Genomic DNA, 22,800 nt, shown 5'->3' with positions numbered 1-22,800 from the left:
GGAGTTCAAATTCACTCCCAGATCTGTGTGACTCCAGGCAAGTCACTTAACCCTGTCTGCCTCAGTTTCCTCATCTGTCAAATGAGCTGGAGAAGGAAATGGCAAACCACTTCAGTATTTTTGCCAAGCAAACCCTATGGACAGCATTGTCTATGCTAGGGTCTAATGAGTCACAAAAAGTCAGATTGAATAACAGAATGGCCACAATTTGCTATGTGATCTACAGCAAGTTTTCTTTCATCTCCATTCCCTCAGCTTCCCAGTTTCTATAATCAAAGTTTGGTAAATGGCATAATTGTTTAAGCAGAGCTAGATTAGAAATTTGCTATTAAATAAGATTCTAGATGATTTATGATCTCCAGGGCCAGAAAAGACAGAGCCATAATCAACATGTCTTGATAGCAGAAAAATTCTTTGATGGTTGTTGATGATTTTTTTCCCCAAATTTCCATTCTGCCTACAATGAGCAGAATGAATACATCTGAGTTTCTTTTCTTCTCCCTTTTCACCAGAAAATAGTAAATTTTGACCTGAAAATAGTAAGCAGAAGCAGAAGCAAGAGTAAATATCCTGGTGATTGTTACTAACTTTAGAATAATAGAGATTAAAACCTGGGAGTTATGAGGGAGGAGTGAAGGGCTGCTGTTTAGTTCATTGGATGCAAAGCTGCAAAAGACCTTAGAAATCACTTAGTTCAAACCCTTTATTTCTTTTAAAAAATATTTAAAATTACATCTTGTTTTTATAATAATTTCATTACTAATAGATCTCACCCCCATTTCTTAGTGGTGAGTCATACTTTGTAACAAAGAATCAATTAATAAACATTTATTAAATGTCTACTATGTACCTTGCACTATGCTAAGTGCTGAGGATATAAAAGAGGCAAAAAGACAGTTCCTAAACCTCAAAGAATTTACAATCTCCAACAAATGTAAAAAAAGAGAGAGAGAGAGAAAGAGAGAGAGAGAGAGAGAGAGAGAGAGAGAGAGAGAGAGAGAGAGAGAGAGAGAAGAGAGAGAGAGAGAGAGAGAGAGAGAGAGAGAGAGAGAGAGAGAGAGAGAGAGAGAGAGAGAGAGAGAAATAAAACTCTCCAGGAAAACCAGCCAATATATCAATTGAATCTGGCAGTGTACTTAATAATCTTCATCCAGAATCTCCCATCTCTGCAAAGAAGGAAGGTGAACTTTCTCAACTCTTTTCCAAGCTCAAACTTCTTGGTTATGATAAGTATATATTCCTTATTTTTATTTGTTCTATTTCTATGATTGTAGTTATTGGGTGTATTGCATATTTTTGTTCCATTTACTATCAGTCTTCTGCCTCTTTGAATTCTTCATATTAAAAGTAATTACTTTCACGTATGCCCATTTAAAAAAAACATTCCTCAATTGATAATCATTTGTTCTCAGTCTTTTGCTATCATGCAAAAAATTGTTGCTATCAATATTTTGGTATGTATGGGACTTTTCTTTCTGTTTTTGCTTCTTGACAACTTTCTCATTTCATAATGGAGGAAATAGGGTGATGACTTGCTCAAAGTTACATAGATAGATTTTAAACCCTGATCAAATGCACTTGGCACACTACCCAGCACATAGTAAGCACTTAATAATTCTTTCTTTTCTCCTATAGTGTTTTGACCTCAAATACAGCACTTTCTCAGGCACTAAAATCACATTGTTATTAGATCTCTTGCTATAAGTAGAAAGACAGGGATGATCACAATACAATCTTCTTGGAAATTTATTGACACCTTCTTCTGGCTTGAACCTGCAGTGTTGATGGTGGCGAGCTATTTGATCGAATCACAGATGAAAAATACCACCTGACAGAGCTAGATGCTGTCCTATTCACCAAACAGATCTGTGAGGGCCTCCACTACTTGCACCAGCATTACATTCTGCACTTGGACCTTAAGGTGAGTAAGAATGGATCCTAGAACCACAGGCTGTTGGAACTGGATTATTCCAGCAATTATCCTAGAATATCAGTGCTAGAAAGGATGCCAGGGGCCATTTACTCCAACCCCTTCCTTTTATTTGGACAACACTGAGAGGATAAATAAAATGCCCAAATTTATATAGCTAACTGATGTCAGGTCATGGGTTAGAACACACATCTCCCAATCCTTCATTTTCTCCAATACATTGGACCTTAGTCTCTCTACTTTGGTAGAAGAAAACTCTTTACACTACTCTGTATTTTAGGCACAAGTTAGCCTTTTATTAATTTAAATAAAATGAATTCTAAATATTTCTGCTTTGGGAAAGATCCCAAGTAGGCAGTTACTCAATGCAGCTATTAATCTTTCTTGGAGTCGTAATTTATGATATCCTCAAACAAAAGACAAAATTTCATAGTTAAGATTTAGCAAGAGTTGAGAGTTTAGGTAATAGTTCAGTTAATGGTCTGCTTCATTAATCTAAACAACAGTCACTTAAAATGTCTTAGAATCCTAGAGAATCATTCCCTAAACCAGTCAATCTGATCAAAGGTGACTATAATCAAGGACTTTACCTAGACTAAAGTATCATTATCATAGTTCTAAGCCTCTTAATCCATTTTTAGGACCTTAGAATTTGTTCTAACCTTACAATTTCCTTACACAAAAATGGTAGATAATTGAAAAAAGAGAAAAAGGATTTAGTAAAAAGCATTGTTTCCTTAAAAGTTTAATAGATGTCAAACTTATATCTTTCTTCCAGGATTGGCCAAGTGTACTCTCCTTATAGAAAGAATATCTCAAGATTTTGACAGATTGTTTTAGTTTTCTTTATGAGCTAAATAAACTAGTAATAATAATAATAATAGCAATTAGCTTTCATATACCTCTTTAAGGTTTGCAAAGCACTTTACATATATTAGCTCACTTAATCCTCATGAAAACCCCATGAAGTAGGTGCTCTAATTATCCTCATTACACAGATAAGGAGGTTGAAGAAGACTAGAAGAGGTTGAAAAACTTGCCCAGCATCACACTGACCTGCATTTAAATACATATTATTATGTAGTCATGTCTAACTTTTCATGACACTATTTAGGATCTCCTTGACAGAGATACTGGATCATTTAGCCATTTTTACAGCTGAGGAAATTGAGGCAGATGGAGTTATGTGACTTGTCCAGGTTCACACAGCTAGTTAGTGTCTGGAGCCAAATTTGAACCCACAGAGATGAATCTTCCTGATTCCAGGCCCTGTACCCTATTCATGGCATACCATAAAATATATAAATATAAATCAAAAACAAGAACAAATATAAATCCCTGGGGCAGAATTTGAACTCAAGTTTTCTTGATTCCCAGTGCAGCACTGAATTAGGAAATTTGTTAATCACCACAATAAATAATAATAGTTAACATTTATATAGCACTTACTATGTACCAAGCACTGTACTGAGCACTTGATAATTATTTCATTTTATGTGAATAACAATCCTGGAAATGGGTACTATATTATTCCTATTTTACAGATGATTAAATGACTTGCCTGAAGTCATCCAGCTAATTAACTGTCTGAGGCTGTATTTGAACTTAAGTCTGATGGACTTCAGGTCCAGACCTTTATTTACTGTGCCTCCCAGTTGTCCTATTTCTTATTTCCAATCTAGCCAGATTTCATGTCATAATCTTCCCTCTGAAATAGGATTTAGGAGTTCAACTAATTCCCATAACTAGTAATATTTTTAGTTCTGGACCATAGTTCATTTGGCTAGCTGACTCCCATAGAATAAAAAAAAAAAAACCAATTGTGCTTGTTTGAAAGGGACAGAGAGAGATTTGTGAGCACTAGCACATTCATGGACTTAGCTATGGACAAACACAAATTCTTCTACAACAACTTATCTGAACTAAGAATGTAATTCCTTTTTTTTTTTCCCTGAGGCAACTGGGGTGAAGTGACTTGCTCAGGGTCACACAGCTAGAAAGTTTTAAATGTCTGAGATCAGATTTGAACTCAGATTCTCCTGACTTCAGGGCTGGTATGAGAATGTAATTTTTTTTTCTTTCAGTTTTCAAATAATCAATACCTTTATTATTTAGGGTTTGTTTTGATCTTTGAGGTATTAACTTTTGATGATTTTCTCTTCCCTTCCCTCTTTTTTTTTTTTTTTAATAGCTTTTTATTTACAAGTTATATGCTTGGGTAATTTTACAGCATTGACAATTGCCAAACCTTTTGTTCCAATTTTTCCCCTCTTTCCTCCCACCCCCTTCCCTAGATGGCAAAATGACCAATACATGTTAAATATATTAAAGTATAAATTAAATACAAAATAAGTATACATGACCAAACCGTTATTTTACTGTACAGAAAGAATCAGACTCTAAAATATTGTACAATTAGCCTGTGAAGGAAATTAAAAAAAATAAACGCAGGCAGGCAAAAATATAGGGATTGGGAATTCAATGTAATGGTTCTTAGTCATCTCCCAGACTTCTTTCTCTGGGTGTTGCTGGTTCAGTTCATTACTGCTCCATGGAACTGATTTGGTTCTTCTCATTGCTGAAGATGGCCACATCCATCAGAATTGATCACCATTTAGTATTGTGTGGGTCAGAAACCATTTAATAAAAAGCTGGAGAGATCTCTAGAAGCAAAGCAAAGTTTATTATATTTTTGAAAATTGAAAAAAAAAAAAAGAATTACATTCTCATACCAGCCCTGAAGTCAGGAGAACCTGAGCTCAAATCTGATCTCAGACATTTAAAACTTTCTAGCTGTGTGACCCTGAGCAAGTTACTTCACCCCAGTTGCCTCAGAAAAAAAAGGGATGTCCTACCCCTTCCTGCAGATAATCAAAGGGAGGAGGCACCATAGGGGGCAGGGTCAACACTTTTAATCCCTAAGTCAAATACTCCCTCCCACCACCACATCCTTATTGGCTGAGGATCTTACATTCTAAATGTGGGAACTACTCAAGAAATTGAACTTGACCAATAAGTACATAGTTGCCCACATTTGACTGAAATAGGGAGACACTGATGTCATGGGAGGATAACAATTAGGGGACTTAAGTATACCTTTAGAAGGATAGCAGGGAGGGGGCTTAAGTATGCCCTTGACTTAATGCTTAAAGTCCTTCAGGCCTACTCAAACTTTGAAACAGATGAAGCCTTACTCGATTTGCACAACTGTCTTGAAAGATCTCACCTCATCTCATTCAATATTGTTGTTGAAGTATAAAATGATCTCCTGGTCCTGCTCATTTCACTCAGCATCAGTTCATGTAAGTCTCTCCAGGCCTCTCTGAAATCATCCTGTTGGTCATTTCTTACAGAACAATAATATTCCATAATATTCCTAGACCACAATATATTCAGCTATTCTCCAATTGATGGGCATCCACTCAGTTTCCAGTTTCTGGCTACTACAAAGAGGGCTGCCACAAACAAGAATGTAATTCTTAACAGTAGCCCTAAAAAGACAAGCACTCAAGCAATCCTAAAAATAAGAGGAAATCAGATGACCTTTTCGGAGGGAAGAAGAGAAAGAGGAAGCAGTGGAGAGAAGGAGAGAGGGGGGAACACTGTACCTTCATCCACCAGAAAGGGAGGGAAAAGAGCTATTGATTGTCTCTGTGTCTAATATTGTCACTGTATACCAGGAAAAACCCAAAGAGTGAATTCTCAGGAAAATCATAGTATCTTTTAACTGAGTCAATTACTAAGGGACAGCTAATACCTTTGTACTTTGAACAAATTACTTATTCAGTGTGAGCTTCAGTTTTTCTCATCTGTAAAAGAAAAAGGTTGGATAAGAAAGCCTTTAAAGTTCTTTCTAGCTCTAAATCTGTGCTCCTACTTCCAATCTAATCAGATTTCACATCTTTATCCTCCTTTTACTCAGCCCCATCCACACCTGCCACAGGTTGGGGGCAACATCCTATCTTCTGCACTCTTAGCTAAATGCCAGACTTGAAGACTAGTGGAGGTATACCCTTATCAAGGGGCTGACTAGTCAATACTGAGTCAACCTGTTATCAATCCTGTTAACAACAGGAGGCTATGAAACAGTCTTATTCACTTTTCTATTTATTTTGGTTAAAAGTGAATTGAGGAGGGGAAGGAAAAAGTTATTACACTCCCTGTTCTGACAGTAGAGCTGTCAATAAAGTATTAGTTCATAATTAAGATATGATATAGAAAGTGGATAAAGTGGCCAGCCCTGAGTTCAAACTTGACTTTAAATATTTATCAGCTCTGTGACCCTGGGCAAGTCACTTAACTTTGCCTCATTTTCTTTATCTGTAAAATGTGGTAGAAAAGGAAACAGCAAACCACTCCAATGTCTCTGCCAAGAAAACTCTACATGGGATCAGGAAGTGTTGAAGACAATTGAAAACAACTGAACAATAGCAATAACAAGAAGGATGACTAAAGCTGTGTAGAGAGGAGGTGTTCTTAACCTGGCTTCTAGTCTGGGCCCTTGTTACTAATGAATAGTCTGCTATTTGTTTTTTAATTTTAATTAAAAAAATTTTTTTAATAAAACTTTTTATTTTGAAAATACAGGCAACGATAATTTTCAACCTTCAGCCTTTCAAAACCTTGTTTCAAATTTTTCTCTCTTCCTTCCCTCACCCTCTTCCCTAGACAGCAAGTAATCCAATATATGTTAAACATATGCAATACTTCTATACATATTTCCACATTTATCATGTTGCACAAGAAAAATCAGATCAGAAAAGAGAAAAAATGAGAAAAAAAACCAAAAAGTAAGCAAACAATAACAAAAAAGATAAAAACAACAAAAAAACTCACAAAAAACTATGTTATGATCCACATTCATTCCCGACAGTCCTCTCTCTGGGTGTAGATGGCTCTCTCCATCACAAGATCATCGGAACTGGCCTGAACCACCTCATTGTTGAAAAGAGCCACGTCCCTTAGAATTGATCATCATATAATCTTCTTGTTGTCGTGTATGATGATCTTCTGGTTCTGCTCATTTCACTCAGCATCAGTATATGTAAGTCTCTCCAAGCCTCTCTGTATTCATCCTGCTGATCATTTCTTACAGAACAATAGTATACCATAACATTCATATATCATAACTTATTCAGCCACTCTCCAACTGAAGGGCATCCCTTCAATTTCCAATTTCTGGCCACTATGAAAAGGGCTGCCACAAGCATTTTTGCACATGTGGGTCCTATTCTCTCATTTAAGATCTCTTTGTGATATGAACTCTTTGCAACACAGACCCCATAATATCACTGCTGGGTCAAAGGGTCCGCATAGTTTGATAGCTCTTTGAGCAGAGTTCCAAATTGCTCTCTAGAATGGCTGAATCATGAGCAGTTTACTATTTAATGGAGCACTTAGTAGGTGGATCCCAGAGAAGGTTAGAGTCCTGTTTTATTTAATGTTCAGAGCAATTCTGCTGAGAATGAGAGAGGGGGCTGCAATTATACTCCTCCTGGAAGATAAAGGGAATATTTCTCTCCCAAAGAGAGATGACTTCTGATGCTCATGTGCTAAACATACTAAGATGATTCCTAAAAAGTTTTAGTCCAGTCCATTCCTCATTCTTAGCTTCTCTGGCCCTACCCTGAGGAATTCTGGCTTTTTCAGATTCTCTAGATTCTAGTGATATCTGTGTCTTCGTGGCTCTAGTTTCCCAGATAATATTAGATTATGTTGTGGGCAGAGAAAGGGAAGGGAAAGGAAAGAAATTAGCATTTATATAGTCCCTATTATGTTCCAAACACTGTACTAAGCACTTTGCAAATATAATCTCATTTTATCCTTGCAACAAACCTGAAAGATAAGTGCTATCTTTAATATTTACACTTGAGGAACTGAGGCAGGCAGCAGGAGTCACATAGCTAGGAAATGTTTGAGGCCCTATTTGTATTCAGATGGGATCGTAGAGAATTGGGGACACCACTGGAATGGATGAATACTTTCTGATTCCCAGTGCATTATGCGCCTAGATGCCCTTTAGGAGATAAAAGATTAGTTGGAAGTGGCTTAGAAGCCATTTTACTCAGTGCAGGCTGCAAGAAGTTTGCAGCTGTTCAGAATTTTAGTATACACAGGCCTTTAAAATAGGTATCAACTTACAAATACATTGTTGGTGGAGTTGTGAACTGATCCAACCATTCTGGAGAGCAATTTGGAAATATACCCAAAAGGCTATCAAACTGTGCATATCCTTTGATCCAGCAGTGTTACTACTGGGCTTATATTCCAAAGAGATCAAAAAAAGGGGAAAGGACCCATATATGCAGAAATGTTTGTGGCAGCCCTTTTTGTAGAGGTAAGAAACTGGAAACTGATTGGATGCCCATCAATTGGAGAATGGCTGAATAAGTTATGCGATATGAATGTTATTGGAATATTATTGTTCTGTAAGAAATGACCAGCAGGATGATTTCAGAAAGGCCTGGAGATACTTACATGAACTGATGCTGAGTGAAATGAGCAGAAGCAGGAGATCATTATACACAGTAACATCAAGATTATGCAATGATTAATTCTGATGGACATGGTTCTTCTCAACAAGCGATTCAGGCCTGTGCCAATTATTCAGTGATGAAGAGAGCCATCTAGACCCAGAGAGAAGACTATGAAAACTCAGTGTAATTCACAACATAGCACTTTCACTTCTTTTGTTGTTGTTTGCTTGCATTTTGTTTCCTTTCTCATTTTTTCCATTTTGATTTGATTTTTTTGTGCCACAAGATAATTTTACAAATATGTATGCATATGTTTAACATATATTGGACTACTTTCCATTTAAGGGAGGTGGTGGAAAAAGGGAGGAAAAATTGGAACACAAGATTTTGCAAAAGTTAATGTCAAAGAATTATCCATACATATGTTTTGAAAAATAAAAAAGCTTTAATAAAAAATTAATATACATGTACTTATGAGTTCATAATAAAAAATAGGAGTCAATTGTCCTGTTTGTTTTTGCACAGCTCCAGTAATGAATGGGTTTTACATTTTGAAAATAAAATAACACTTTATTTTAAAATGTAAAAATCATTCCTATATTAACGACCTAACAAAAAAGAGGTGGAATATAAAACAAAACAACTTAGTAAATTTTTTTTGTTGTTATTGTTCAGTTGTGTCCCATACTCTGACCCCATTTGGGATTTTTTTTTTTTTTGACAGAGATACTGGAGTGGTCTGCCATTTCCTTCTCCAGATCATGTTAAAAATGAGGAAACTGAGGCAAACAGGATTAATTAATTTATCCAGGGTCACATAGCCAGTGTCTGAGACCACATTTGAACTCAGGAAGATGAGTTTTCCTGGTTCTAAGCCCAATGCTTTATGTACTATGGCATCACCTAACAGTCCAAATCATTTATTTGCCTTGTATCAATTTTTCAGACATATTGGATTGGTGACCCTATGGACTACAGTATGCCAGACCCTTCTGTCCTCTGTGATCTTCTGAAGTCTGTCCAAGCCATATTTGTTGCTTCCATGATAACTTTCTCCATCTTATCCTCTGATGTCCCTTTTCCCTTCAATCTTTCCATATAACAACAGTTCTTACCCTTTTTGGTCATAAGACCCTTTCAACTCCTCCTTTAACAAAGAAATATTTACTTTAAAGATATAAAGCAAATATATAAACAGCTTAGCCCATTTCCTATAAGCAAATGATTAGGTCGATTTAAATGCCAAAGAACAATATGAACATTTATACTGGATGGTAGCATTCTGGTAAGGACAGAACTCGCTCACATTAAAATTTCTGTCTGTACTTTTGCAAAACTCACTTAATATAAAATCTATCAATATTATCAATACTAATATACAAAGAATTCAAAATATGAAGTGTCAAACAACCGACAAATGAAGTTTGCAAAATGATAACAATGGAATTGACTTGATAGTACAACGCAAACTATAACTATAAAACAAATAGACACACAGCTTAGTTTAGTTCCTTCCTCTAGAATACAATCCCAGTTCAAGTCCTAAACTCCACCCCTGGGAGTTGCAACATTATACATGGAATACTGGACCTTGTCCAAGGTTGCCTTGACTTGTTCCTAGGTCAGTCATCTAGTAAGTTGACATGGCAAGGAACTCAGGATCTCCACATTAGGCCATCTGAACAATTTACACTTAAAAAGGAACTCCCCAAAGAGCTTTTATTTGTGTGGACCATATAGATCCTGGGGGTGGGTTGGGAATAGCTTAAACTAGTTTGGGAGAACAAATTATTAAACTTTCAGTATGATCATTTATATGTACCTTTTAAATTTGTAAATGCCACAAATCAAAGTTTGACATTTTTTTATTGATTGTCAAGATTTGAGAAAAGTGATGGGAAAAAAATGTTAGCAGTACAACTTAAAGTTAAAAGTGTATTACAGAAACATTTAGTTTTCTGAGAGCTGATTACCAGCGCACCATTGACTTTAATCTATCTACATTCATTGTAGTAGAAATTAAAACATATTAGCACTACTATGAAAATAGTTTTCATCTTGCCAACCCCTGAAAGGGTGAAGTCCCCAAACTGTTGCCCTAATACATCTGTTCATTCATTCAGCAAACTGTTTTCTGCAGTAAATGTTCCTTGGTTAAGTAACCTTTTTGAATGCTTCATTCACCATAGGAATAACAGTCATTTGTCAAATTCTCTTTTTGTCTTTCCTAGCCAGAGAACATACTATGTGTAAGTCAGATGGGAAACCAAATTAAAATCATCGACTTTGGGCTGGCCAGAAGGTAAGACCGTTTCACCCTGCATATTAAATCAATTCAACAGTCGTTATTAAGCACCCATTATGTTTAAGACCTTGAGTAAAATGCTGGGACTAAAGGGAAAAAAAAATACTGCTTGAACATAAACAAAATAATTATTTTTCCACTATATCTTCTTATCCTTGGCTTCCTTTTAGATATACCTTAAACTGACACTTTTTCCTGAATAATAGATTAACCTTATATAAAGAAATCTGGTCTTAATTGACCATCTATATATTACCCCCTTTACAAAAAGGTGAAGTCTGTTATGTGACATTTCATTTACAAATACATAAAATATGATAAATGTAGTGTTTTATAACTTTCAGGAACCTTCGAAGAAAAAAAAAATTCTGAAATTTTAGTTTGTTGCAAATTTAAAAAAAAAAAAAAAAAAAAAAAAAAAAAAAAAAAAAAAAAAAGGGAACACTAGGTGTCCCTATCTTGCCCAAGCTAAAAGTACAGGGGTTAGTGTCAGAGCCCTTCCATCCTACCAGTGATTGACCTAAGAGCTTTGACTTGTTCTAAATTCCTCCTCCTGATGGCCCCCACTCCCAGGTGGCTCATCATATTCATACCTTTCTTAGTTCTGATACCCAGTCAGCAAGCCTACAGTAGCTTAGCCATCACCTGAGTGTAACAGGGATTATAGATTTATGCCACCATGCTGTAGCTCAATTAAATTCAGAAAATATGAAACTCTTTACAACAATTAAGGATATTTTTAAAAGGAGTAAGGCAGAGGTAGCTATGGAGGAGGAAGGATAAAGGGTAATGAAAAGAGAATTTCACAGTTCAAAATCTTGAAGACAGCACAGTTATAAGTAGTGTAGATAAATGGGGTGAATCTTCAAAGAACAAAAGTTTGGGAGTGATGGTGGCTGAGGGGAGATTTTGAAAGTGGGTATGAGAGGATATTAGCATGTTTGCTCCTGCTGGGTAAACAGGCAGAGGATGGAGGCCAGGGATGCAGTGAGGGCCAAAGATAGAAAGAAGTCCAAGATGGAAGGAAACTTATTAAAAATAAAATTTGGCTCCTGAAGGCACAGTAGAATGAGTGTGCATAGCAGCCTTGGGACTCAGGAAGGTCTGGCAAGTGGCAGTCAAAGCCTCTGAATAATAAAGTTTTCAGATAAAGTTTGGTCTCCAACCAAAATTTCCATATTGTTTTCACATTATTCCTCTTCTCATCCTCTAAGTTCTAGCCAAATTGGCCTAGTTATAGTTTCCCATCTACCATATTCTATCTCTTTGACATTTGCATGGGCTGTGCCCTTCTTTCCCTTTCCCTTTTCCCCAAATGGATTGTTCATCTCTTAGAATATTGAATACAGTTCAGTTCAAGCCTTACCCACCTTTTATAAGATATTGTTAAGTGCTTAGTAGGTATTTTAAAAAAATGCTTATTTTCCTCTTTTCTTTGTTAGTTTCCTCCTAGATATGAGTTTGCATTTAGAAAATATATGTGTGTATATTGCATATATGTGAGTGTATATGTATTTTTAAATTTTTATTTAGCTATGTCCGTATTGTATAGGGTATAAATAAGGAAATTCTTTGAGGGACAAGACATTTCATTTCAGTGTCTGCATCATTAGCATGTAGCATAATGCACACACACAAAAAAAGCATAATGCATGTACTTAATACATGTTTATTGAATTGAATTGCTGTTATCCCCATGGTGTGGTCCATAGAGGCATCAACTGATTCCATAAGGATTTAATTTTTCCCCCCTAATTACATGTAAAATTTTTTTAACTTTTTAAAAAATTTTAAGTTTCAAATTTTTTTTGCACTCCCTCTCTGCATTGAGAAGGCAAGCAATTTGACAGTTAATACAAATATAATCATGCAAAACACATTTCTATGTAAGTCATGCTATGAAAGAAAACAAAGACCAAAAAACCCCCATAAAAATAAAATTAAGAAAAAGTATCTTTGATCTGCATTCAAGCTATCCCAGTTCTTTTCTGGAGATGGACAGCATCTTTCATCATAAGTCCTTCAGCCTTGCCTTGGATCATTGTATTGTTGAGAACAGCTAAGTTATTCACACTAAATAGTCATACAGTATTGCTGTTACTGTGTATAGTGTGCTCCTGATTCTACTCATTTCACTTTGCATCAGTACATGTATGTCCAGATTTTTCTGAAACCTTTCTTATATCACAATAGTATTCAATCACAATTAGATACAACAGTCTGTTCAGTTCTTAAGGATTTGGTAAAATGTATGAACAAAGCACTAAGCTCTTGGTGGCAGACACCTATTTTCATATACAAATACACAGAATAATTACCATAGTTTGTTTATATTACAATTATCCTTTGGATTAACTATGTTTCTAAATCATCTTACAGGAAGAAAAATAGGAGACAGTAAGCCTAGGGGAAGCAGTTCAGTTTAATTCATTCATTTTCATCACATATTAAGAATCTACAATGTGCACAAAAGATTATGAAGGTTAGAGATGCATGAGACTGGTCTCAGTCTTCAAGGAATTTGAGTTACTTGGAGAGATGTTACATATGCTTGAAAAATTAATTCAATTTATAAGATAATTATTTTCTCCCTCCTTTAATCTACAAAGGCTACATACTAATTTTCTGAAACATTGTTCTACTATATTGCTTCCATGCTCAAAATTCTTTATTGGCTCCCCATTGCCTAAATTAAGGCCTTCCAAAATCTGGTTCACACTTATTTATTCCAAGCTTATCTCAAGATTGATTCACTCTCTCATTCACTCCGTGTTTTAGCTAAAATGTATTATTGACTTTTCAGTTGGTTCTTTATCTATACTCTCCAACTCCCCCGTGCCCTCCCACTCCCTACCCCCAAAACCTAGACTGTACTGCCTCTTAATGATTGAAATCACAAACCCAGCATGTCAAAAATGCAACTCATCTTTCTGGAGTACCCTCCAACTCAATGATTTTTTTTTAAAAGTTCCCTGTTTTTTGGTTCCATTTAGCTTCGTTTTATTTTCAGTTCCAGATTCTTTCCTTCCTCTCACTCTTGCCCCACCCCTTGAGGACACAAGAAATACAGAAGTCATTTCAAATATGAAGTCATACAAAACTAATTTTCACATAAGCCATGTTCTGGGACTAAAAACAAACAAGAAAAAGGCAGAGGAAAACATGCTTTAATCTGTTCTCCATGAGGAGATGGATAGCATTTTTCTTCATGAGTCCTTTGGAACTGTAGTGGGTCTTTGGGTTGATCACTTACTAAGTCTTTCACAGTTAATTATCTTTACAATACTGCTCTTACTGTGTAAATTGTTCTGTTCACTTCACTTTGTATCATCTCATATGTCTTCCTCAAATTTTGTAAAATCAACTCCTTCATTATTTTTTACAGCAAAATAGTGTTTCATCACATTCATATACCATAATTTGTCCAGCCATTCCCCAAATGATGACCATCTCTTCAGTTTCTAATTCTTTGCTCCCATAGAAAGAGCTGCTAAAAATATTTTTGTCCATATGGGTCCTTTTACTTTTTCTTTGATCTTTTTGGGGATATTAGTATTGTGGATAAAGAAGCATATATAGTTTAATAAGTTTCTGGTGTAATTTCAAATATTCTCTTAGAATTATTTTACTAGGTGACATTTCAACCGAGGGTATATTAGTGTATCTATTTTCCTGCATCCCTGCCAGCATTTCTCATTTTCCTTATCTGTCAGCTTTGCCAGATGGATGGGTGTGAAGCTTTACCTCAGAAAAAATTGCTTTAATTTGCATTTCTCTAATTTTGTATCAAGTAAGGAACTTTTTTTTTTTTTTTTTTTTTTTTTTGCTGAGGGAATTGGGATTAAGTGACTTGCCCAGGGTCACATAGCTAGGACAGGTTAAGTGTCTGAGAGCAAGTCAGGTCCTCTTGACTTCAGGGCTGCTGCTCTACCCACTGCACCACTTAGCTACCTCAAGTAAGGGATATTTAAAGACCACTGGGTACATAAATTCAGGGCCTGCCTTTGCTATCCACCGAGTTGTCTAAGAGCCTTGCTGTGAGAGAAAACCACACTCCCTCAGGGAATCCATTTCATCTGAGCCTTTTGTTGGCATACCAGGGGATCCAGGGAGTGGTCCAATAGAATAAGGAGAGGAGATATGTCAGAATAATTACAAAAATATCTTACATTATCATTAGAAATACATGGTTTCTTAGTAAAGATAAGAATTTAAATGAAGTACATTTCACATGTGAGTATTAAATCCTAGCCCAGTAATTGGAGGATTGAGAGGGAGTTGCCACCCCAGAGCATATTTGTGTGTAGCTATAACTTCAAATCCAGCTTCAAACACTAGCTGTGAGACTTGGACAAATTACTTCACTTTGCTTGCCTCAGTTTCCTCATCTATAAAATGAGCTGGAGAAGGAAATGGTGAACCCTCCAGTAAAACAAAAAGTCAGACACAAATAAAAGGACTGAACAACAATACTGGTGAGGAGCCAGTGGGTTCCCAGAAATGCTCCCCCCTTTGGAATGGGAAGTACCAGTTTGAGTGGGTAGCCTAGGCAACGGGATTCCAGGGCTTGAAAGAAGGCCTATCTCTGTGGGTTCTGGAAGGCATTCTTTCCCTCTCGCATCTGTCTCCTTAGCTGCTGAATCTCTTAGCACAGCTCTGACTTGTTCGCTAAAAGGCAGGCCTGAGTTGTAGTCTTGGTCCTGCTCCTACCCCCTCCAATTAGATGGATATCTGGGAACCTGAGGTTATTAACAAGCCCTGCTCCTCAGAGATTGAGGTATTAGTCAATCCCAGAGTGCTTGGCTCTGAACTTGCCTTCAATAAAAAAAAAGCAGAGTGAGGAGGGAGTCAGGCAGAGAAGCTGAATGATTCACCCCTCATGACCCAGGTAGTCATGAAGTGGAAGTCAAATCCCTGTCTTCCAAAAAGCTATCTCTAAAGACACTGCCCAGGACTCCATAGCTCCTCATCACTACAAACAGTTTTAACCAACTGGAGGAATAACATCAAAAATAAAAGCTGAATGCTTGAAATGATAATGACCAAGATTGGTCCAGAGATCTGTGAGAGTGTATCTCACCTGTTTCTTTAGAGAGTACTTTAGAGTGCCTAGTGAACAAGGGCACTGCATGTGGGAAACTGCATACAATGTCAGACTTTTTCAGTGTGTTGGTTGTTATTCATCTTTCTTCCATCTTCCCTCCCTTCCTCCCTCCCTCTCTCCCTTTCTTCTTCCTTCTTTCCTTCCTTTTCTTTTTTGGTGTAGTGATGCTGTTCTAGTGGTAGAGAATTGAGGTGTGAGAATTGATGTGAGAATCCCCTTTGATCTCAGTGCTGGTCCAATGTGAAAAGAATTCACTAACCCGAAATTTAGTGGCAAAAAAAGTTTTATTTTTCACTAAGAAGCTCTCTCTTCATGGACAAATTTCTTAATGAGATTTGCAAAGAATGTGTTTTAACAGAAATCTATTTTATGAGCTGATCTTAGTGGGCTGGGGGAAATTTGAGCTGATTATCAGACCAAGATTTCCCAAATTGAATGAAATCACTTTGAAGGCTTTTTTTCAGAATTTGGAACTTCCTGAATGGGGATCCGGCTATCCAAAAGATCAATTGGGGTGTGTGTGTGTGTGTGATTTGCCCAAGATCTCCAATTGAATGATGCTGCTTATCTTAGAAAATGGCCGGTCTGGAAAATATGTCCCCCTCTCAGACTCTGGAAGACCCTGAATCTCCCTTCTTTTACAGACCAAAGGGGACACAGTTTCAGAGTGATTATTTTACAGATTAAAGGGGATACAATTTCAGAGTTTACCCCCAAAATAGAAAAAAACCAACGAGCCAAAGATGGCTTTTTGAAAAGAGAGTAGGTGTGATATACTAGGAAATGTAGCTGATATAAAAACAACAACAAAAAAAAAATGCCAACAAAATTTTATTTTAAAGTTTTCACCTTAAGGATTTACTATTTATTTGCAAATGGTATCTCTTCTGTCTCCCCATCCAGAGCAAGCTCTCTAAGAACAGGGAATGTGATTATACTATTTCTTTTGTGTTTTTCTCATAGTATCCCCTAGCTCTGCATTCCCAGTTTCAGTGTGTGACCAACTGGGTAAAGTGGGGGAGAGAAGGAGAATGTATCTCCTCCACATTACAAAGGATTCACAGAGTGGAGTCAAGCTAGTATGATTGTCAGAGGATTCTAAATTCAGAGATATCTCCCTAGAGTCATGTTTACCTGTTGCACCTTTTCATGTCTTCACCAACCCCTTTCTCAGAGCTCTGATGTTCCCCTGGACTCTGGCTACAGGTACAAGCCCCGGGAGAAGCTGAAAGTGAACTTTGGTACCCCAGAATTCTTGGCTCCTGAAGTGGTGAACTATGACTTTGTCTCCTTTCCCACTGACATGTGGAGTGTGGGTGTCATCACATATATGCTGTAAGTAATTCAGGTTGACCAGGTAGTAGTTTAGCAATGATGAGAAAACTCCTATGCTGGGTTTGGACTAGGAAGAGGAAGTAGCTCCATCATGCAATTGGTTGGAGATTCAAGTGTCCAGATTCAACATCCTCAACTTCCTATGAACATAGGTCTCTGGTTCCAGTTTGGAGAAAATCTCTTGGCTTTCACTTCCAGGAAAGCTGGTTATCATAGCTTTTGGTTTCCTTACAGCTTGGGCCCTTTGCAGACACTATATGTGCAGACTCAGGCCTGGAAGGGAATCTTAGCTGCTTATTTCTTATTTCTCTAACATCCTACCATCTATGCCTAGAGTAAGTTAATTACACATCTGGGTAGCAAGATTTCTGGGAAGAGACAGGGGAGCATTTTATCTAGTCTGGTTGCTTCAGATATCTCCAGATATTTTTATTGAACCAAAGTCTAGAAGACTGATGATTTGAGATTTGGGTCCAAATTGATTGTGATTGGAGAAAGAACAGGGGAAAGGGATCAATATAAAATTTCTCCAAAACATGTTGCACTACTCTTGGATATATTCCTTCAATTTTCATTAGCTTTCTGACCCACAGAGATGTAATAGGTGTTTTCTTTCATACACACCCCTTCCTTATTCCTATTTAAAGTTATGACTTATTTCATCATAATGTGCTTTTCCATTTGTTGATGGGCATTTATTTCCTTTCTAGGCTCAGTGGCTTGTCTCCATTTCTGGGGGAAACAGATGCAGAGACAATGAATTATATTGTGAATTGTAGCTGGGATTTTGATGCTGATGCCTTTGAAGGGCTGTCAGAAGAAGCCAAAGATTTCATTTCTAGGCTCCTGGTTAAAGAGAAGAGGTATGTCTTTTTCAGAGAGATCTGACCTTACCAAGTTGGGAGAACCCCTGTAAAGAACGGGGTTAGTTTCAGAAACCTTGCCTTGGTTCTGTGATCTGCTGGGAGTAAAAGATCCCATTTTCTTCCATGAAAATTTCTCTCCTGGTTACTTAGTCCACACTTCAAAAAGATTGGCAAAAAGGACGAGAGAAAAAAAATCTAGAAAAAAATGCCTTCACAGAATGAAAATATTTTCTAAATGCATGAGACTGATAATTTTATATGCAAATGCCTAGGCAGGAGAAATATTTGCAAATGGTTATTTCCAAGTACTTATACATGTAAGGGTATTACATAATTAGAAGGAAGGAAAATTTTATTCCTTACTGAGGAAAAGCTGCTTGCCTCCTCCCTTCGCTTTTTTTTTTTTACACTTAAAAGCAATAAGAAGCTATATCAAAATGAGTGATATAAGTTCTACAGTGAGTATAAAAGACAGCAAGCACAATGACAAGAGTTGTCCTCAAAACCAAGCTGACCTTAGGCACTTATGTGCTGTGTGGTCCTGAGCATTAATAACTTTCAGGACTCCAAGCAACTAATTTTAAGTTGAAGGATTTCTTCAAGGGTTATACTGAGGCTCAAATGAGATATGTCAAGTATTTTGTAAACTGTAAAAGTGATTACTGCTAGTTTAATAATTTTTGACTTTGAAAAAATTTCAACATGAGAAATTATTTCTAATTCAAATGTTCAAGTTTACATTAACTCTTATAGGAGGTTCCCCTCTTTGATTCACATATATTTGGTTATTTTTCTTCTACAGAGTAGACATTGCTTCCCTAAACCTCATTCCCTTGATACTACAGGCTATCTGTGCCTTTTAAATTACATGGAGTTAGGGAACTTTTGACTAGCTTGGTAGCACATGGGAATTTTTAGGATTTGATCAGACTTCCTTTATTAATATCCAACAATCACAGATTTTGAGTTGGAAAGGACCTGGGTGGCCATCTGGTCTAATCTATTCACAAGAAGAAACTCCTTTATAAGATAGCTAAAGGACCAAAATCTACCTACATAAAGGATCAATACCACTAGCTTTTGGCTTGCCTTCTACCTCAGATTTCTGTATAGTCCAAAAGATTACAGCCAATTGTCTAATTTCACCTGTTTGGTTTTCTAGTTGTAGAATGAGTGCTGCACAATGTCTGAAACACGAATGGGTGAATAATCTGCTGACCAAAGCCACAAAGTCTAAAGTTCGGCTCAAGTCCCAAATACTTCTACGGAAATACATGGCTCAAAGAAAATGGAAAGTAAGATTTTTGTTGTAGTTTTGCTTCAAAGGAAAAGAAACAGGTTCTCTTTTATAGTTCCTTTAAAAGTACCTTGGCTATATTTGCACTTGATGTTTTGAATACAAGAGGTCAAAATATTTTCCTTCAAGAAACCTAAATTAATAGTCTAAAATACTGGTGGCATATTAATCAATAGTTGGTATATTTATAACTGAAAAAGCCAGAAATTTTAAACCTATGTTCTCAATGGTGTCGTCAGATACCTGAGGTGGGATTTAAATGCCTGATGCCTTCACAATTCAGAATTGAGTGAAAATGTACTAAATTAATTTCATAGACTTAAATTGACAACCATAGCTATGCTATCTTATCTATCATGTAAGAGAGCTTTAAAAGACTATCCTTAGGATAGACTGCATTCTTACTTAAGGCTAAATGTAAAAGTAGAGGGTTGTTAGGGCAAAGCCAAATTATGTTACTTTAGATAATCAACTCTAAGGTCATTAAAGAGAAGTGTTTGACATTCATCAAGTGCCAACTATATGCAAAGTTCTGTACCAGAGGCCAGGGGAAGCACAATGAGAGTACTTGATTAAGACATGATCCCTGCCCCCATGGAGCTTATATTCTAGCAACTTTTCAAATTTGTGAGTTTGAGGTCACTAGATAATTTAACTACAACTAAAACAAGAAATATTTGACCATATTTCCTTGTTTTTTTCAATTCCTTCCTCTTAAATGAAAATTTTCTCTTTTTTTTTTTCAAGAAACACTTCTATGCAGTGACTGCTGCCAACAGGCTTAGGAAATTTCCAGGTTGTCCTCAAGCCTCATCTATGCTGCTTTGAACATTCTGCAATACTGAAGGCTAGAGATGAAACTAAGAGAGAAAATTCTTTGTATAGTGATCTGGCCTTTTGCTATTACTGTATTTGATTTCCTGTTTTTAAATTGTTTAAGTACTATGACTATGACTATGGCCTGGATATGAACTTGCTATAAAAGAACTGCATTAAAAACTTTACCAGGTGATGACAGTAGGCATGTTTAATGGGTTAGGGAAATAAGATTCTATTTTAAGAGTGATTAGTATCCGTTTTTAACCTGTTTTGAGTTACAATTATAGTAGTATGTGGCATAGGGGCAAGGCATTCAGTATTTTCCTACGGTATTAAGTGGAGATTTCTTTTTGGTTTTAGTTGTTTAGGTGGTATAATGAAGTTTCAATACAGGGATTCTTAATCTTTTTTGGGGGAGGGTTATAGTCCCCTTTGGGAGTTTGGTGAAGCCTAGAAACCCCTTTTCAGAATAATGCTTTTAAATGCATTAAATACAGAGGATTACCACCCCCTGCCCCCCACCAAAAAACAAAACAAAACACATCATATTGAAAGTTAAGAAAATATTTTTTAAAAGTTTATGGACCTCAGGTTAAGAACCTATGTTTAGAGTATAGCAACACTGGGTTAGAAATCATGGGAACTGGTACCAAAAACCAAGAGATAGAAGAGAAGTGTTTTACATGATATTTTCCCAAAGGAATGGGATTGATTGTTGCTCAATTTTTAAACCAAAGTATACGGCAATAACAAAATAGTGGGGAAAAAATTTTTATATATAGTTCTTTATATGCTTAAAATTTGAAATACAAAATGCAAAGTTATATATATACACACATATATCTGAATATAGGTATGTACATCTATATATACACAGACATACATATATATATATATGTAAGGAGAAAGGGAAAAAATGAGAAATAAAAACAGCAAGTGACTTAGATGGTTTTTAACTCAATTTTTGCCTTACTGTTCTAAATGTGAAACTTGGCAAGTAGTTTTGAAAACTACAAGTAACTTTTCAAGTCCTCTCCCCCAAACCTGTAACTCTAAAGCCTTTGGATACTTAAAAGTTGTCAGAAACCAAGATTCAATGTTAGGGCTGTTAAACAAACACTGAATAGAAGTAATAGGGCAGAAGATTTTGGCTTAATTTAAAGGAATGATTTTTCAATACAAGAATGAGTTGTCTTGTAAAATGAAGAGAGCCAGCCTTGAGCCAAGAGGACCTAGATACCGCTAATATATTGGCTGAATTCTGGGCAATAATTTAACCTTCCAGTATTCTAGGCTACTCTCAAAGATTGAAGTTTCAGAAAAGGTGCCAACATGCATTGGAAGAGGGAATTTTCTTATTTGAGAGTTCCCTATACCACTGAAATCACAGATCCAGGCTCTATTCTAATTAAGACTATTATTTACTTTTATTTTTCTAACTCTAAACTTTAGAACAGTTTTCATTTCTTGTCCCAGGTCCTATGAACAAATTTTAGGGGTTTTAGGTTTACTAGCAACCTGACTAGAAATTTTATTATTTTGAATAAGAATTTTTCACACAGGAATAGTAAAATTTTATGTAAAATTAGAATGCAAATTGATAATACAAAGCAAACCTAAGCCCTGTTTAAGAAAAGACTCTTTTATAAATTTCTCCAACTCATTAAAGGAAAAAAAAAAAAAACCAGCTTGAAACACAAAACTGCTTGAGAATAAATAATGAGCATTAATAGAATATCAAGTCTGTTGAAAGCCAGCAATTTTTCCTCATTGCTGGTTTTTATTCCTATTTTCATTCCCATTAGTTGTTTTCCTTTCAAGTTCAAGTAAGAAAGCAAATATTATATTGCATACAGATACTGGCATTTTTGATTGCTAGATGACTTTCCTTCCAAAAGGTGGGGAATTGCCATTCTCAGATTGAGTATAAGCATTAATATTTTTAGGAAACTAATTTTGCAAACTTTACTTGTAGGTTACAAGTTACAACCATATAGTCAATTAGATAGTTTATATTTTTGTCTTATAATTTTTAACCTTATCCTGCTCAACTGCTCTGTGACTTAAAAAAAAAAAAATCTCTAAGATTCTTTAAAAGTGCTTTTAGTCCCTTCAGATTTCACACAGGCTGTGTATTTTGCAAAAATTGGAACATATCCAAGTGGTGGCAGAAGAGTAATGGAATTGAATAGAGAAAGAGCTGGGTTCAAATCCTGGTTCTAGGGCATCCCTGTATTTGTGACCACTGGTAAATCCTCAAACTTCTCGGTGTTCCAATATATAAGAAGTTATATATGAGCTGCTCATCTACTTTACCAGTAGGGAATTTCTGCAACCAGAGTATATAAGTCAATGAAATCATAGGTCTAGAGCAAATAAACAAATTATGTGCCTACCATAAGCATCTAGTAATAAAATGAAATTTTAAAAACTGGGCTCAGCACTTTTGTGTTTTAATTCTTTGAAGATATGTAATTAAAAAGTAACCAACTAACCAATATAAAATTCTATATGGTACCACTTCCCAGATCTTTTCACCTTCTATGAAGGCCAAATGCCATAGGTTTATTTTTTAATGTTGAGTGTATAAGTGCTGCTGTGTCTGTTAGCTTGTATATATCTGAAGCTTAAGCACAAATAAATCTTGGTTCATTTCTTGATTTTGCAA

At 36.1% G+C, this 22,800-nt stretch overlaps 1 protein-coding gene across 1 annotated transcript in view; it reads left to right on the top strand.

Moving 5' to 3' along the window:
* MYLK3 (myosin light chain kinase 3) overlaps positions 1-22,792 on the top strand; it is a 51,756-nt gene extending 28,964 nt beyond the window's left edge. Inside the window, 6 exon segments of the mRNA XM_051979785.1 lie at positions 1,780-1,921; positions 10,638-10,708; positions 17,022-17,150; positions 17,861-18,013; positions 19,179-19,311; positions 20,061-22,792. Of these exon segments, the coding sequence (XP_051835745.1) occupies positions 1,780-1,921; positions 10,638-10,708; positions 17,022-17,150; positions 17,861-18,013; positions 19,179-19,311; positions 20,061-20,141 (709 nt within the window). The 3' untranslated portion in view covers positions 20,142-22,792.
* The last annotated feature ends 8 nt before the right edge of the window (positions 22,793-22,800 follow it).

The sequence above is a fragment of the Antechinus flavipes genome, chromosome 2 (genome assembly GCF_016432865.1).
Source record: "Antechinus flavipes isolate AdamAnt ecotype Samford, QLD, Australia chromosome 2, AdamAnt_v2, whole genome shotgun sequence".
Lineage (NCBI taxonomy): Eukaryota > Metazoa > Chordata > Mammalia > Dasyuromorphia > Dasyuridae > Antechinus > Antechinus flavipes.
Note: the sequence above shows the minus strand (reverse complement) of the source record. Positions and strands in the feature narration are given on the sequence as shown.